Raw genomic sequence first — 19,251 nt, 5'->3', positions numbered from 1 at the left:
TCTGCCACTGTCCATCAGTTCCGTAGCCCCAACACAGAAGGCCACCAGATTGGTCAGGCAGAATTTCCCCTTAGTGAAGCCATGTTGGCTGTCACCAACCACTTCATGGTTTTTCATGTGCCTCAGCATGCTTTCCAGGAGAATCTGCTCCAAGATTTTGCCAGGCACAGAGATGAGACTGACTGGTCTGTAGTTCCCTGGGTCTTCCACTTTCCCCTTCTTGAAAATGGGGGTTACATTTCCCTTCTTCCAGTCATCTGGAACTTCACCTGACTGCCATGATTGTTCAAATATGATGGACAGTGGTTCAGCAACTCCATTCGCCAGCTCCTTCAGGACCTGCTGATGGATTTCATCAAGTCCCATGGACTTGTGCATGTTCAGGTTCTTAAGATGGTCTTGAACCTGATCCTCTCCTACAGTGGGCCTAAGGTCTTCATAAGGAAAGCAAATCCTTACATTGTTGTGCTTCTCTCATTTAAAATTCAACACTTCTGGGAAGATACAGCTATCAAACCGAGACCAACTTCTATTCTCACATCTGCCGTAAAAATGTAGCTTGTCTTCCGTTTTGCTCCCTGCCAGTGTTGGGTATTAACTCACAAATGTCAAGTGTGTGACATTGTCCTGGTTTCAGCCAGGACAGACATTTAGACAGTCTTCCTGGTTTGGTCTTACAGCAAGGTTGCTTAGAGCTAAGGAACAAATTCTGTTTTTTGTACTGCTAATACAGTACAAAAAAGACTACAGAAGAATCGAAGTATGAAGGAGAGCTCTTATAATGGAAATACAGGTTCAATATTTATTTCCAAGCCCAAAAATATAACACTTCCACCCCCAGTATTGCAAAACTCTCTATTGATCAATGGGAAAAATCAAAGGAAGCCTTACCATAAAACTTCCCCAGCTACTACTTGCCAAAAAGACGCAGCAGCAGGGGAGAGTCTTGAAAAAAGAAGTAGGAGGGCTTCTGAATTAATTTTGCACATACAGGATAATAAATTCTGCATAATGTAATGAGGTGTACCTGTCGTTCCACTGGTGAAACAGATGACTGCTAGATCTTCTGGCTTTGGAGGCTATGAGAGTTAAGAAAGTATTAGTATGGTTAAGATGGCAAGAAAAGATTTTCCTGGACAAAACTCTGAGATACTAGTGTTACTTTTAAGCTATGGGAGACTTGCTAGGTGTCCAGCTTTCAGATTGTCACTTACACTAATTTCATACTTACCATAGGTTTTTGCCTGTGTGCTCTTCCCAGTTCCTACAGAAAGGAGAGAAAGGGGAGACAGATAGTTTAGACAGGAGCATGTAACTTTTGCTTTAAAATTTACTACACTAACATTACCAAGCAATAGTATTCCATTACCTAGATTGTCTATTAGGGTATTTTAACTTACAAAAAGTAACAAAGGCTTAGAAGGATATTTTAAAGATATATAGAATAACTACCATGTTCTACAAATACAAAAATGGTAACTAATCAAATTCATGGGTTCTTTTTCCAGCTAGTAAACCAGAAGCCACTCACTACAGAAACTCAAGGTTAAGCAGTGTTGTGACAAGCCACAACAGGCAATCAATCCTATGCCTCATGCAGAAGACATGTGCCACTGACAACTGCTGAATAGATAAAGCAAGATTCATTTCAGTAAGCACCTCACATCAACATCAGTGCTTGTGGGAAGACTGGGTTTCTCCATGAGGGCCACAGGTGGTTTGTACTCCTTTTATACTTAGAATGGAGAACACAAGATTCTCTGCCCCAGATCATCACCTTCCCTCTCCTTATGATTCTTCAGGTCTGACTTAGTAATGTCGTAGTTCTTTAGGCAGAAGGGAATTGATACCATAGAGACTCTTTCATCATCAATGATAAAATGATTAAGAGGGAAGATGTGAATGCTGATATTCCAGTATCTGTGAGCTTTAAAATTTCCAGTCAAGAATTATTACTGTCATGCCTATATAAGAATAGAAACAATACTATTTTAAGGACTTATGCAAATTAAAATGGACCTTTTTTAACTATAGCTTTGGAAGCACCCTTAGAGGGCAGACACAAACTTCACCATTGCTTCTACATTCCAAGTACACAACAATAGCACTATGCTTTCCTTTACTAGCCCTAGATTTTTTTCTAGTATGGTATGGGTATGATATACCCATTTGGGTAATCTTAAGAAATGAAGAATGTCTGGAAACAGTTAACATTCCCATACTCGTAAATTTACCCTTTTGAAACAGTACCTTTATGCAAAAATTTGCTACTGTGACATTGCTCAAAACAGGACCTGCATTTCAAGTACCATCAGAGTCTCAATACTTCCCTACAGACTGTTTTGAGTAAGAACTAGTATTTACTGAATATACAGCTAAAATCTCCACACACTTCCTTTGATCTCCTAGATCAGAACTCCAAGTTCTCTTCGTATTGAGGAGCCATTTATTCACAGCTACTCAGCTACAAATAACCAGAGCATATATACAGATATTAGGCATCAGAAATCAGGCTTATGGCATCTGGGAGATATGATCAGATGAACTGGTCACATAAGCTATAAAGCACACCTGAGCAATAAGCTCAAGCCAGAAATCCAGAAAACAAGTACTTGAAGCTAGAAATAGTCATTCTATTCTAATCTAAGCTCCTAAACAGTTCATAGTTGTCTTTTGGGAGACACTAAAAGCCTCTACCCCTTAAAAGAGGAAAAAAAGTATGAGAAAACTTACTCCTGCTCATGGAAACACTATTAGAAACATTTAAGTTTGCCTAACTTTAGACAAGATTTAGACAAGAAGCTCTTGGAGCACCTATTACTGCATTAATCCAAATATCAAGCATTTTTGTTAATTAAGAGCTACAAAGTACTATTGGTAGTCACTACTTAAGCATCTAAACTAACTTCAAGGTAACATTCATTCCCAGTTTTGTTTTTCTGTAGTTGGAAGATCCAGTGAAAAGCACCTTCCTTTGCAAACAAATGGAGTTAAATCAAGTAAAGAAGCCGATTTTAGTGTTCCAACTTGCAGTTCGGCCAATCTTTTTCCAAGCTTAACCCAACTCTTTTGCCAGTGAGCTATATAAGTCACTCCACATAATGTTTTTAGCCCCATTTCAACCTGGCAGTTTTCTTGGACTAGTTAGCTATGACACAGTCACATCTTTCAAAGACATGCTAGCATTTATCATCTTTACCAGAAGGTGGCCCTGTTAACAAAGCAGTTAAGACTTGCTGTGAAAACAAGCTCAGTGAAATGAGGTATTTCACACCAGTTACTGACACCTGCACAAGACAAGCACACTTACTTGGAGATACTCAAGCCCTAGTGAACCAAGCCTTCACCAGAACTACTAGCTGGAACTAGGTTAAACCCTGTTTCACAATCTTACAGTAAAGATGTACTTTACAAAATTTGATCCTGGGACAGTTCTCCAAATAATGAGTGAAGTTATGAAATAAACTTGCATAAGATGTCTATGCAGACAACATAACTACAAGCAAAACCAAAACTTAAACATGAGGTAGCTAAGCAAAATGGTTTCTACTTCCCAAACCTGGCAGTTGCATACCCCTACATTACCATAAGCTTACCCTGGAACAGTTTACTGCCATTTTCCTCCTCCCCTAGGAAGCATTTTGGAGAATCACTGTACAGGGGAAATTACCATTTTTCACAAGACCAAAATCTACACAGCCTCTTTTTTGAAATAGTATTTCTGAAGTATTACTCACAGTATATAATTATCACGTATCATGGGCAAGCCTTAACACTCAGATCAAATGTTCAGTCTGGACTATGTTAACAAGCTTTCATTCTGCCATCTCGGCATATACACTTTCACATTTTGAGCATTGTGAAATACTATTAGCAAGCTGCTTTCTTATATTTTTGTCTAAACTTCAATCTAAGAGATAGCTGATTATTTTGAAACTAATCCACCACATTCCGTTCAGTCCTAAAAATCTGTACAACAGACAGTCATCTTCTGCCACAAGTAAATGAGATGAAAGCAGTAAAGTAGGTTAAGCATGGTTTACCTCTATTTCTCTCATTCTGAAGACTTCCACCCCACACTTCTTGCCACGTTCCACAAGATCCATGCCAAAAGACTCCATAATAACAATAGTGTTGAGTATTGGAGCTTCCCCCTTTTCCACACTGGTTAGTAGAAGTTTGGCCTTGTCAGGTTTGTCACAGAAAACCAATGACAAGTCAGCTGAAAGAGAATGACATTATCAGTATGACAAGCTGAGTTTAGACTAGATCCATACATACTTCAGAACATGTAATGCAAGACTTCTGCCCTCAGATAGTTCTGCAATCAAACATTCAGTTGCTGAAGTACTAAAAATGTCCTACCTTTGTTCACAATGTAGGTTATAGCTTCAGTTCCCAGTGTATCATAGAGTGGCACCACCACCATGGAGAATGCATAGCATCCCTGTTCAATGATAACCCACTGCACAAAAAGAAGAGATGCAAGTCATTATGTGTTTGCTTATCATAACAGACCTCCAAGAAAGACTCATTTGGATTCTCTATCAGGAAAGCCAGCAGGACAGAGCTCATTTGGACAAGTGGCAGTTTGTATAATTTGTTTACTTTGAAGACCTACTAAATTTTTTTTATCTGTGGAATTAAAAATAAGTGAGCTATGGGAAAGAATCCAAGTCAATAAAATCCAACTCTGCCCTATGAGATTTGCCTACTAGCAAGTGCAGTGCTCAATAAACATAATGGATATTGCAGCCTTATTGTGTGTTGCAAGCTGACAATGCTTTACAGCAAGCCTGATTTCACCCAAAGTACTGTCAAAGCAAGATAGTCATGCAATTATTTTTTCTGATAGTAGCTCACCCCCCTAGGATGACAAGTTTAAACATCACTGAGCTGGTTATTCCATGTAATATCTAATATAGAGGCTATGTTAACAAAATTGCTATATGTCAGTTTTACAAACTGCTCATTAGGGGCAAGTTTCCTGAAAAAAGTTCTCTACTGATTAAGACCGCCTTAAATGTGGGGAATTTTTCTGAAAACATTTGTGAAATAGGCAAGTTGTATATCTCTTGTCCAAAAAGACTTCTTGTAAGACTAGTTCAAGGCCAGCTAGCAAGTAACTAGACTTCCATGTAAACATTAGACATACTGGTAAGTCTAAGCAGGCACATGTATACTAGCCATGAAAGGGTCCACCGAATACCCCACCTGTACATGTAACAAGGGGACAGCTGTACTGCTGTTCAGCAGCCTGAAGTTTAGTAGGTATGTTACTACTTTGTTAGACTTCAGAAGCCGCATCGCGATAAAAACTTCTTGTTGCAGCCTTCAACAACTTCTACACACCAACATTCTCAATACAACAACTAGCATCTCCATTTTCTGGACTACCAAGACATTTTTCTTCCATTTTGCCTTCTAAAGTTTGTATTTCAATACAAATAAATAAAGTTGTATTTCAATACAAATATCAAACCTTAACATTTGAGGTCTCTATCAAAGCCCAAGCAAGCATCTAGTATTAAATACAGACAAGAGTCTGGAAGTTTCAATTTGTTTTCTGACATGGCTCCAATCTTCTATTAAGGGACACTAGTATTATTTCCCTGTCATGTTCTCTCAGCCCAAAACACAGCTTCCTTACTTGCAGAATGGATCATCTGTTCTCCAGTTACTCAGAGAAAGTAATATTTTTTATTTATAAATCCAAGTTTGTTTTTTTAGTGAACATTTAAGCAAGTAACATACTGGTATTTTTCCCATTAGGGGATCTCCCCAGCAGTTGTTCCATGAACTGACAAATGTGAATCATTTCACACAAAAAAGTCTCACATAATCTCCTGTCTGGATTAGCGATTATACTGGGGATGTCACAACACCCATCCACTGGTTTTCAGCAGGGAAAATCCCAGATTTAAAATTGCTGGTTTAAACAATTTTTTCCAGCTCATTCCTGACCCAACTCAAAGCTTGCTGGAGCAATGCAACTCAAGCACATTTTGTCTGTGTGATCCAAGAGCAGACCACAACTACTACTTCAGAGAATCCACTAGCCCAGCAGCCTATCTATATCTACAGAGAAATACTTCAAACTGGTACAACACTCCTACAGCTCCCTTTCTCACTTCCAGTTCATAATGCTATAAACACAGGAGACTGAAGAGTCTGTCACACCATGTCATTTAGCAGCTTCCTAGTTGAAGATATCCAACCTTTATTACAGAAATAAAACTGTAGCTGTTAGAAACAGAATTCCAGCAGGAAAATCCAAGTGGCAAACAGCCACAGATTTGAGAGTCTTAAAACCATGTTTACTTCATAGAATCATAGAATAGTTAGGGTTGGAAGGGACCTTAAGATCATCTAGTTCCAACCCCCCCTGCCATGAGCAGGGACACCACACATTAAACTGTGTTGTCCAAGGCTCTGTCCAATCTGGCTTTGAACACCGCCAGGGTTGGAGCATTCACAACTTCCCTGGGCAACCTATTCCAGTGCCTCACCACCCTCACTGTGAAGAACTTCCTCCTTAGATCTAAACTAAACTTCCACTGTTTAAGTTTAAAGCCACTACCCATTATCCTACCACTAGAGTCCCTAATGAAGAGTCCCTCCCCAGCATCCTTGTAGGCCCCCTTCAGATATTGGAAGGCTGCTCTGAGGTCTCCATATAAGGCTACAGTTGGGGGGTTTTGTGTTGTAGGCTGGAAAAGGAGGAAGGGGGTAAGGTCACTTATCACATAACCTGCATTTTAATGACAGCAGGGAAGGCTCAGTGACAAACGTGAAATCAGAAGAGATCCATCAGTAAGCTGTTGTCCAGCACGACCAAGACACTAATACAACTCCTAACCCTGTCGACACTCTAGATGGCTCTATGTAATGGCATCCAGCTGGGAGCATTTAATCAAGAGTGACAGCATAGTTTTGACAAAACTTAAGATCCAGTCCTCTCTCTTAATACAGGTTTGAATTAGCTTAATGCAGCAAGTACCAGCTGAAGCCACTATGCATATAAATTAATAGGACTGAGTTTCTCTAACTTGCGTTTAATAAACAACTCTAGAGAACAAATATTTACGGAATATTCCATAATATTTTTAGAAACAGTAATCTAGAACCACTTCTGGGTTAAAATGGATAGACACCAGCTGATCAATCTAAATATCCCAAAGTTGTCTCAGGTTTATAACATCATTTTGCTTTATCAGGTGATCTTCTTTGATCATGTCTCTTTCTTTAGTCTTTCTGCCCCTTTATTAAACTGCAATTAATTTCCAATTTTTGCCTTCCTCAGCAGTTCTCCCTCCCAGAATGTTTGTGCCCAGGGTCTCTGACCATCTCCTATTTGTCCAAATATTTAATCATTAAGTGATTTGAAAGGTTTTAACACAATCTTGTTACTTCCAACCACTTTCAATTACCTTGCACTCTGGTGTCACTTTTTAAGAGAAAGCAAATTGTGATTACATTCTCTAAGTACCACATTAGCTTCCCATTAAACAGGTCTCTTCTATAAACTGGCAAGAGGAGAGTTAGTTCAGTTCTTCTGTATTCCCTGATTCTATTCCTGCTATCCAGCCTTCTGCATTCAGCTCTGGGAGCAAAACACCAGGACTGTAATAGTTGTGTCAGTTATCTGGTTTTGTTAGCTAAAGATATCAAGTCCATGGCTTGTGGTTCTACAACGTCAGCCTTTATAGCCTTGTCCAACACCACGTGGACTCCTAGTAGGGAAGCTCAGCACACTGCCAAAAAGCAACAAATAGAGGAGTGGCACACTTCAGTAACAGCTACACTACCAATACACACACTGTCAAATTACCTCAGGTCTGTTTTGTGAAAAGATTCCTATGTATTGAACGTGAGATGGCTTGAAGCCTCGGTGGAGTAACGCAGAGCCCACACACTCAGCTCTGTCTAAAACCTGCAGAAGCAAAGAAGACAAAAATTGAGAGCAAGCTCATCAGTTTATATCCCTTGACATTATTCTGTCTTAGGTCTTACAAGAAGGCGGCCAGTAACTGGTATGAAGCAGACATAAGTTTTCTAGGCTATTTTGGATGTCCTCTGTGATTTTGATAACCGAAACATTGCAGTGTCATTACACTGCACTGACCATAGATACAACACTTGCACTCAATATGCAGTAGAAAAGGCACTTAATCCAGGTGGACTTGAAAGTATTAAGTGTAGGTTTAAATGTTAGGCTCACATACACAGAAAGGGCTGCTTTGTTGTATCTGTACTGAACCAGAGAAGTGACCCTGGAATGATTCTGCTCAAAAGCACTACATATGTGTGCATATGAAGCATACCACTCTTCTGCTTCATTCAAAAGGAAGGGAATAAGGAGGCAAAACACAGCTAGGTCTGTAAAGGAAACCTGGGAAAGCAATTTTCTAAATTCTTTCCACATAGCACATGACCTGAATCCATGTTAGTCATATGACTCAAATAGCAAATACAAAGAGGTTGCACCTAGCAAGTGCTCAGCAAAATCACCTTAGAAAGAGTGATGTCTGCTACATAAAAAGGTGTTTAATGACCCCAATAGCATGTAATAGGCAAGTTTTATGCAAATTTGAACAGATTAAATCAGGAACAACCTAAAAGTGCACAGCTGGGAACAAAGATTTGCAGAAAGATATTTTTAGCTATCATTAAGGAGCATGCTACTAGTTAGAAGTGTATCTTTTAGCACCCTATACAAACATCATTCAGCACTATGGAGACAAGTTGTCAAGAAGCACAAGTAACATCTGCAGATAGGACCTTTCCTAGTGTAAAATGAACATTTCAGAAGCAAGCACCTAAAGCAGTAGCAGTCTGAATCCCAGAATACTACTTCAAAGGTGCATCCTTTTAGAGGCAGCACCCAAATTCTGAACAATTTGGCAATGAGATGTTAAAATCTGCCAAGGTAACAAAAAATAATTCTGGGGGGAAAAAAAAAAAAAAAAAACCAACAAAAAAACCCAAACCTGTTATCAAACCAAGTAAGTGCAGGAGATACTCTACGCTTCTCTACCTTGCATATACTTGAGGCTATTCAAGATACTGTAGTTGAAACTAGAACCTTTCTGCAATATTCTGCTACAACTTTAAAACATCTATAAATAATTAAGATTTGTTATATCACATTACTGGATGTTGTACCAATGGTCTCAGCAAGCAAAAGCAGCTCTAGCACTGGATTAGAGATACTACTTACCTCTTTGTAGGAGATCCACTCATATGGCTGATTTGGTTTTCTAACACCTAGACATGGACCATTATCTAAAAAAGATAATCAGAAGTTACTCAGAATTTAACCAGACTCCTCTGTCTTGACACCACGCTAACTACACTTTTGGTTTTAAGCCTCTAGATTCTTTGCAGACACCTTCAGAGACAAACCCAGTTGGCTGGTTCTTTTGGGGGAGGAGGGAGTGGGACGGGAGGGATGTCAGGGAGGGAAGCTGGGGACGGACATAGCAGCAACAAGGTTGGTTTAGGCTAAAAGGAACACAGCACTGACTTTATTCATGCATCTGTGCTTCACAAGAGGTCAGTTACATTTGCCTTCAGAAAAGCTCATATCCGATACATTTATCATATTGCTAGAGAGACATGCCTTATCCCCAACTGCATTTCAAATGAGCCCAGACCTTTAGTTCTTGACGTATTGTTGAAAAAAAGTATCTTTAGCTTTAGACTTACTTGATACTTGCACACCCCTTTGGAAGAGGTCATAAACTGTTCTCACATCATCATAGTAATAAACCAACAGTTCATTGCTGCTAAGAAGAGAGGACCTTCGAGCATGTTCACCACCCTAAGGAAACCAATTAGGAAGGTTAGACACACACTTGTTTGTTATGAATGAACAGGAATTTCCTGAAGGAATAAAAACACCTCATCCACTAAATTGTTACGAGCCTTGGCAAATTCTGCTTCGGAGAACTTCAGTTCTTTTCACCACCAGTGGAGAGACTGGCAAGGTTTCCCAGGACTTTTAGAGTGCTCCCTGCATTACTAAAAACCTGTCAGGCAAAATCTTACTCAGCTGCCTATAACAGCACAGAACAAATGAGTGACAGAATGTCTTTTGACAGTCCTTAAGAAATGCTTTACTCTATTATTGCAGTATAGATCACAATTAATTCCATCAAGCTTCCTAAATCACTCCAGCCTCAGCTCTCTAGATACAATATTAATGCTGAGATCCTAATCTACTTTTCTGATTAAGATTACAAAACATAATCACACTTCAAGCTGTGGTTTCAAAGCCTAAATGGTTTTAAGGGTGGACAACACCACCCTGAACAAGCGTTCTCATAAGTGAAATACTCTATACCAGATAAAATTTAAGTCCTTTAATCCAATTGAAAGTTCCATCTTACAAAAAAGGCTTCCTCCTGATCTCATTAGAGGCAGTCAAGACAATACCACCTTGCAGACTAAAATCACCATCTTTCAGCAGGTGAGCATGTAACATAGGCTACAATTGGAAGTCAATACAAGAACAGAGTAGTTCATATAGTTTTAGCAAGCCTTTTTTAGAGTGACTGATTAAATCATCTCATTTTATACCAATCGTGTTTCACAAACTGCAGTTATGCAAGTACTGTTGGGCCACATTTATTAGTCCTGCTATGATGACAGACTCCTACAAAAGAGTTCTTAGCAGGAAGAACCTTGCTGGTTAAACAGAGGGTCTTGGGTTAACAAAAGGTTCTCTGTCAGTGGTTGTTGTCAACTCCTGTCTGTTTTACAAAAGTAAAATCATGAACTAACTAAATCTGTGCTTAAGTGCATCATCTACAACCTCAAAAACCTGTTCACATGCAATAGGCTTTTCCTGGACATTAGTTTATTTTCCTGTTTTCAATGTACCCTAAAAGACCAGAATGCATCTGTTCATGTATAAACTAGATAAACACAGGTCATCTGCAGAAGATGTCATATTACCCATGTCCACAGAAAGGAGCTAGTACATTAAAGGCACATCGAAGAGAAAAAAAAAAAAAAAAAAAAAAAAGGCACTAAAACAAGTCTAACTTGTTTTCACAAAACACTATGTGTAATGCAGTGCTTGCCACTCCTTTGTTCAAGCCAAGGGTTTGCTTCTTGTTGACACAGGCTGCTTAGGATTAGCAGTAATGTCAAAACATACTGTTGGCTCCACCATGCCTGAGAGGCAAGAGACCAAATCCTCATTTCTCTGAGAGAAAAAGTATACTAGCAAGTGGTGCTTGGGTCACCAACATGCATATTCTGAGCAGCAAGAAGTATAAACTAGAGTTTTCAAACCAGCAATTATAATTTAAAGTATGCCAATCCCCAGATACACATGCAACAGCTAAGACCGATCACTTCATATGGAAACATGCACATGTCTAATCAATGATTCCTGAAAGACAAGGAAAGCTAGAGTTCTGGTAATAAATCTAATTACATTCTCCTGATACAAGTTTTCAGGAGTTTAATACCTCTCTTCATTTCTGAATGTCTTAAAGGAAGAGGAAAAAAAAAAAAAAAAAGCCAGAGTCACAAATGCAAACTCTTAATACTAGAAAATACTGACATCCTAGGGTTTATTTATATTCCTTCCTTCTACATGCCTTAGCTGAAATTGAGCCAAATAGAAGTATTTGGGTGTTTAAAACAATATTTATTATTTGACAGCCATACACATGCACTCAAATTAACAGCCAAAGCTGTTCAGCTACCAGTCACCAGAGGAAAAAGCAATCCACAAGCAGACAGATAAGCTTACAACTACAGACATTAAGGGTGCACAAGCTTGCAAAAGCAGGACTAATGCCCTATTTCTACCATTGTTTCACTGAAATTCTTAATATAGTACATGACCGAGTATAGTATGAGCCTCAGCAATGCAGTCTTGCACTAGTCAGACTTTATTTAGAATAACCCATCATTAATCTTGTCTCTCTTCCTACAGGGAAGGCATTCAAGTGGATCCTGAAGGATTTTCACCTGTACCTTTGAAGTTCCACTGAAGAGAGATCAGATTGAAGACAAGGGGGTTTCTTCCAATGAAATGTAGCCATAGTATGCATACTTAAAGACTGTACTCCATTAATTGTGGCATCTACTCTAGAAGAGCTGATCTTTCCAGTAACATTTTGTATCAACATTCAACTAAGTGTGCAATCCTCATGTTCATTCAGTGGTGGTTAAAATGGGTCACTGGTGCCAGCCTACTAAATCTAAACTTTCCAGAGATGGGAAGTGACCTAGAACAGCAGTAAATAGGATCATTTTCCTCCCACAGAAAAAGTTATTAAGATCTATTATCAGAACACTTCGAAACTCTACTCCAATCACTGCTTTCATTTAAACTTGGCTGGGCCAAGGAAATACATCACAAGTATTAAGCATAAGCCTATTTATAGTTCAAAATTGTTACCATTAATGAACAGGTAGATTAGATATTAAAACAGTAAAGGAATTGCCTCCTGCCATATCTTTTTTTTGGGCCACATTGCTTACTCCTTAGATATTTTAATATTGTATTAGCCAGAAAAAACAATGTTCAGACAGAATTTGAGAGCAGTATTTGGTATTTTTCTTCAATGGAAGAGAATCCATCTTAACACATGTATAAGAACAGAGTAAGCAAAGTGAAATTCTAAGCAAAATGTAATGAGAAACTGAATACCAGGCACTATACTACACCTGTGTTACTGTTACAGCAGTACTAATTCTGGCAGACACTTGAAACTTTCTTCAAAACATTCATTCTCATTTGATTACAGTTTGGTACAGTTTACAACATTAAAGGCTGCATCTGAACTGTCAACAGACAAAACTGGATAGATCTTGCTCATTTCAACATGTTTGCAAAGTGTGAGCTCTTTATCACCAAGACATGCTAACACACTCAACTGATTCTCATTTAAATTTTACTATTGGTCAGTCTTCCTATTAAGACGTATTTTCTAAAGAGACAATGAAAAATAATGCTGTTATACCTATCTTGCTCTGATCAGAGAGCTGATGTTAATTAGTACAATATGGATCAATGATGTGTGAAGTCTTATACTACCAAACAATGATTTCAATTACAGAACCCAGCAGTGCTGAGGAGGTAAAGGAACTGAACTGAGAAGGCTGGCAGATTCTCAAGCAAATAAGCATCTGTCATTGGGTTTGTGGCCAGTTAAGAGCCACAGTTTTACCATCTTCCAATGCAACACACACCCCTCAAATCTGCTGAAGGCCACACTGACTAGTGAGGCCCTCCACAGCTGGAAAAAGAAAAAGCTTTCAATGTTAGTTTATTCTGGCCACCAAAACATGCAGCTCTACAAGACTATTCCACCTGCTAAGTGGCTGCTGCCATGACTGGGAAAGCTCACCAAGAGAAGCAAGAGCTAACTTCTGAATCCTTACTATACACATGTTCCTTGAAAAGAGGCATTTTGGGCAATCACTACACTACCAGATCGTGTTTTGCTTTCCCCTTCGTGTACTTCTAATACCAGACCATTACTTGCTATAGTAGCATGATGTGTTATAGTAAGCTTACTGCATGCCATACAGGGAAGAATAGGAAATAAATGGTACTAACTAAAATTTCAAATGGAGAGGCCAACGAATGCTTCATTCTTCAACCTCAATATCATGAAACACTGCAAAGAAAGTACCTGATTTTGAGGAGTTCATTTTGCTGAAATTCATTGAAGTTTACCTTCTCTAAATTCCAAACTGCTTTACCATATTTGTTTACGCGAGTTTGTGGTCACATCTACTCTTAAGGACAAAGTCATGCTAATTGCATTCAATACAGGACAGCCAGGTACACTCTATCCACACAGAAAAGTGTGCTATAAAGGGAGAGTTCAGTTGCCAAGTATTAAGAAAAATCTATGATGGTAGCTTCTGACTATCAAGAGTAATGCAAGAAGCCATCAGCCTTACAATTCTGCATTTTGTAAATCATCTCCCTTGAAGATCTCAACCTTTCAAAGCTGTCTCCTTCCTTCAAAAGGAGGAAATGCCTTGTCTAACCTGAGGAAATACAGAGGCACTCTTGAAACAATAAGTGGTAAAATCTTGACTCTATAGTTAATAGGGGAATTGATATAACTGCTGCTCAGGGAACCCCATCGATGTAGTAAGTTGTCTGTACTTGCTTCTAAGCAGCAATTCCTCCTAGTCAGACTGTTCCCTCGTTTTGCTTCACTATTAAAAAAACCCACTACCTAACAGCAACTCTGTCTGCCTCTAAAAAGCTAAGACAAAAGCTAAGCTAAGCTAGCACATCCAGAATTTAGCAGGTGGTCGCTTTAATTTCAATTTACTCTATAGCTGGGGTCAATTTGCAGGACTAATATGCTTCCACAGATCATTTGAGGACAATTAGTACCTTCTTCATACTTGTAACCCAATATAAAGTCTCATCTGACAGCTATTATAATCTAAATATAACAGAAAAGTATTAGCCTAATCAGTATACTCTGACCCCAAGACCTAATTTAATAGGTCATCACCTAAACACATGCCCAGGAGTTGAAAACTACACTGTACTGATTTTAACATGCACAAGTTTCCTGCCACCACTCAGATCAGAAGCTCTGTTTTTTGCAGCACAGAATCATTTTCTCCTGATCTAGTTACCACCACGATGACCTCAACAACCCTCAAACTAGTTTTCAAATTCAGAAAGCCAAAAAAATCTGAGTTCAGGCCATATTTCAAATAACAAACCCCAAAATGAAACATGTCCTGAAATATATTCCCCACACACTACAAGTTTAGAAACATTCATCTATGTTTGGTCTCTCCCAATGCCACCTTTAGGCTTCAAAATTCACTGAACAACAGCATGCACCAAGTGACACTTACCTCAACTTCCACAGATTGCATTGCTAAATCACATGGTGGTTTTAGTGCTTTCGGTCTTGTTGCATACCAGTAGGTCGTGAGAGCTGCAAAAGCACCGAAGCCCACAAGCGTGTTTGTCGGAAGGGTGCGCACATACTGCCTGACGTCCCCAAGTTCTGGCATTCGTAGGTGTCTAAACAACTCATGTGCTTGCATTGCAGTTCAGTGCAGTTGTCCCAATGCTGGAATCTGGTGATATGAAAGAAAGTTACACACAAAGATTTGAAATCCCCTTTCAGTTCACTGTTGTGGGAGAGTGATGTATGCTTTACCTACTGGCTTCCCACTATCAAAATTATCTGCCACTCGGCAGGCAATACCTTTAGACTGCTGTACTGCAATTAAATAAGCAAGTGATTAGTGGTTCATACTCCAGAAAAACAGGTGGGGCTGACAGGAGGCAATTTCTTCAGCATTTTAATACTGCTTTTAACAAACACACTGCATTTCAAAATAGAAAGAGGCAATTGTTTTGTTAAAGGACAGCATTTCACAAATGCAAACTAGTTACTTGTAGAACACCTGTACTAGAAGGCTGTTTAAACGGTGTTAAACAGGGAAGTCTGGGCGAGGGAGGGCAGGGCTGTAAGATGGTAACTTGCCTGCATTAACATAAGAGCATCCTAATCCCATAGTAGCATAGCAGGAGCAGGATTTTTCATCTCTTAAACCCAGTAAAATAAACTCCTTTTACTCTCCCTTCAGTCATGCACAGGAAGCTCACTACAGCAAGCTGCTTTCAACGCCAGCATCCTCCCATAGCTCGTCTGTGCTCTCCTATTTCTCCCAGCACCATGCCAGCAAATTATCTTTGGTCATGAGGCACGCTAAAGCAGCATCTAAGGAGGCCCAAGGCAGCAGCACACCACAATATAATCAAGCACAGGAAGCACATCTGATTTGTCATGTTCACACAGAAGGACGAGCTGACAGAGGCTGCTTCCTGCCAGTGCTTTCTGACATGGATACTCCAGAGCAAGAACCAGCCACGGGGGGGGGAAAGGAGCAGGATTGCTTCCAGCTCAGCTGGTGCACTCCTCTACAGCCAAGGTCTCCCGGGACGTTCGTCACATGTCAAACCTACCATCGACTGCCCACTAGGTGAGAGGTAAGCAGCAGGCAGCCAGCCTGCTCGGGACCAATGGCAACCCGCACCCAGGCACCCCACCGCCTGCTGAAGGGCGCCCGCCTGCCACCCCAGCCTCCGGCCACACAGGGACGGCTGACGAAGGCTGCCGTCACGGTGGAGTGGGGGGAAGCAACGCTTTCCTGCTTGATTGAAGAGCAAGAGGTATTTGCTTAGCTGATTTAGGTCCAGCCATTTCCTATGGACAATAAAATTAAACAAAGGTCCTACAGAACATCAAAAATAAGCGTTTAAATAGCTAGAACATATCCCAGCCTCCGGCCACACAGGGACGGCTGACGAAGGCTGCCGTCACGGTGGAGTGGGGGGAAGCAACGCTTTCCTGCTTGATTGAAGAGCAAGAGGTATTTGCTTAGCTGATTTAGGTCCAGCCATTTCCTATGGACAATAAAATTAAACAAAGGTCCTACAGAACATCAAAAATAAGCGTTTAAATAGCTAGAACATATCATGTAACAATACACCGCTGCAGGATGGCAGCGTAGGAGACACTGCAATCCAAACAGGCAAACTTCTGTGCTTAATAGCTTTAAAACCAACCATACCAGGCTAAGATTTCAGATTGCTACAGGAAAATCTCTAGTTTACAGTCTGCCCTTGAAATCTTTACTGCTGCAATCAGTTATTCAACCAGGCAACAGAAGAGTTGTCTAGTTCACAAAAAGTCTAACCAGTATTTGGACAAGGATTTGATACAGACAGGGGGGGAAAAAAAAAAAAAAAAGCGCCATAAAATTAGTTCAAAGGCCCCATGGTTTCACAATGTTAGCAGAAGGACAGGCTGAAGTAAGGTCATGGATGGGAGCAGCGTCAGGATGGAATCAAGTTCCACCTCTGGAAGGGTCCCAGGCCCATTGGAGGCTTCCCAGCCTGCAGGGACTGCCCTCTCTCTTCCCCCTCACTTTCTTTTATGGCATAGCCTTAGAGTGCAGGGCTGTGTCACCTAGATATGTAGTGCATGGCCACTACAGAAATGCCCTTTGGTTATTTACACTGTGATACACAGCAGACTATACTCAAAATCCACAACACATCAGTAACGGAGGGTAAAGAAGAACTGAATATATTAACTAGGAACACCTTTGTCTTCCCTCAGCAGAAAAAAAATAAATCAGTTACTGACTTTAGTATTATCATGCTATTGCTTCTTATACATCAAATCATGCTTATTAGCATTGCAGGTATGAAAACTACCTCTTAAGTTTTGTTATACACAGATGAACAGTAAGAATAAAGAATAATTAAAACAAGGAAGTCTTGGCTTATAGGTTAACTTGTGTACATCATAGACACCATGTTATGAAACTAGGAAAAAAAAAAGGGGGGTATAAATGTATGTAAGGGTTAAGAGCAAACCTCCTCAAGCCCCACAGTAAGCACCTTTCACTTAAAACAACAGATACCTGCTTTCCTCTCTGCATTAGTCATGACGTGTCCTGCACACAGACTATTGATTTAGGAATGCAGTGTTACTCTTTCAAAAGGCTGTGGTGCCATCGCAGCTAACAAGAACTGAAATAAACATGATCATTTCATTCACAGAACAGTCCCATTGTAGTCAAGGAGCTGCTACAATTTCAGCTGCAGACCACTACTTTTCATTTCCTCGACCACTTGTTTGTGGAGCAGGCTGTATCACAAACCTTTCTTGGACAGGTACACCACAAGTTATTAGTTATGTAACATACATTTTACTGCTTAGGTTTATATTGAGGGATGACTTTTTATTATGACTTTCTGTCTCATCAGCACAAAACCCCAAGATTAGGACAGAGTTTTCTGCAAGACTAAGCAATTCCTAGCTTTAACACTGTCTGCTAAGTCATATCAACTCTTGTTTTTTGTATTTAAGATAAAGCCAGATGCAACAGGGTGAATTTATCTGCACTCTTAACACAGAGATCCAAATGTGCCCCATCAAGAAAGGGGGCTTTGATACCTCCCAGTCTTCTTTGATCCATCTCAGTGGTTACTTGGCTCATACTCTAATCGCATCAGACATCCAGGATCTTTACTGAGACCAAGAAGAGCAGATTAGACCTTTTAGACTGAAATAAAGATCTTCCCAGTGGAGCAAGGATCTGGCTTTTCAGTCCTCTTCCCCCCCTCAAAGAAAGGCCCAGCAAAGCCTGCTCACTCAGGACAAGCAGAAAAGCCATGGTCTCTTCACAAACTCAGGTCCTGCAATTGCTTCTCATCCAGATGGGATCTGGACCACAAAGAACAGACACTCAGACTCAGCCCCAGTGTGAGAAAGGACATAGCGAGTGATTGGAAATCACAGCTGGAGAACCTGATGAAGAAGATCCCCAATAAGAGAAGTACCAGCCTGTCATACTTAGGTTGATACATGTAGCAAAAAACTTTGAGCAGAAGGGACAATGTTTGAGGTCAAAAGCTCTTTTTCCTCAGTGCAACCAGTAGACCTTGGTTTGTCTTTAGAAAAAATACAGAAGACAGATATGAGAAAGTGGGTTTAATAACAGGGGAAAACTGCTTCAGAGAGAGCTACCTGTCCTGGCCATCACCACAGAAGCAGTTCCTGAAATCCAGCCCATGAAAGCATCCACCTTAACTCATCACATCAGTTTAGTTAAGGAGCTCTGTACATCTCAGTGCAAAGCCAGCTCTTTGCTCGCACACATACACCCCACACACATAGCACCCAAGACTCATTCCTTACAGCAGAGCCAGTATCTCAAGGCAATGACCCAAGTTGGCAGGACTCCGCCGTTCTTTGCTGCTCCTACTCTCAGCATACAATGGGCTATTTACAGCAGGCAGCAGCCTGCCTATTGTCTACCCATAGCCAGACATCATTCGAGGGCAACAGAAGAGAACGGGAGAGCAGCCATCACCCTCTGTACTGCAAAGAAAAACAACCCCAAGAACCAATGGCTTTTCTTCCTCTCCATCCTGATATTTAGATGACCAGCACACCAGCACGGCAGTGATCTGCTATAAAGGCAGGTCCAGCACATGGAGTAAAAGATTTGGCTGTGTTATTTCCAAAGCCTCTTGAAGGCAGGAGAAAGCTACGAGACAAGTTGACCCATATACCTTTGAGCTATCCTGACAGCTACTTGCCATTGTAGATTGTTGTTTTCTTACTCTTACAGGTTATGCTGCAGACCTCTGTTTTACTTCAGTAAAAAAAGTCAAAAAACCAGGATCTGTTTTACTTAAGTCTTTCTCCACTCATC

General features: G+C 40.2%; 1 protein-coding gene across 1 annotated transcript; it reads right to left on the bottom strand.

The window, feature by feature from the left end:
* Positions 1 to 991: 991 nt before the first annotated feature.
* On the bottom strand, positions 992 to 15,092 carry LOC104410508 (long-chain-fatty-acid--CoA ligase 1-like; the record flags this gene model as incomplete). Its single annotated transcript, XM_010020684.1, has 8 exons — positions 14,863 to 15,092; positions 9,709 to 9,823; positions 9,221 to 9,285; positions 7,832 to 7,933; positions 4,366 to 4,465; positions 4,044 to 4,222; positions 1,232 to 1,264; positions 992 to 1,079 (listed from the first exon to the last, which is right to left on the bottom strand). Coding segments are annotated over exons 1-8 (877 nt in total), but the record flags the coding sequence as incomplete, so codon positions are not given.
* Positions 15,093 to 19,251: the final 4,159 nt, after the last annotated feature.

Source organism: Nestor notabilis, unplaced genomic scaffold (genome assembly GCF_000696875.1).
Source record: "Nestor notabilis isolate BGI_N333 unplaced genomic scaffold, ASM69687v1 scaffold28458, whole genome shotgun sequence".
NCBI classification, from domain to species: domain Eukaryota; kingdom Metazoa; phylum Chordata; class Aves; order Psittaciformes; family Psittacidae; genus Nestor; species Nestor notabilis.
Note: the sequence above shows the minus strand (reverse complement) of the source record. Positions and strands in the feature narration are given on the sequence as shown.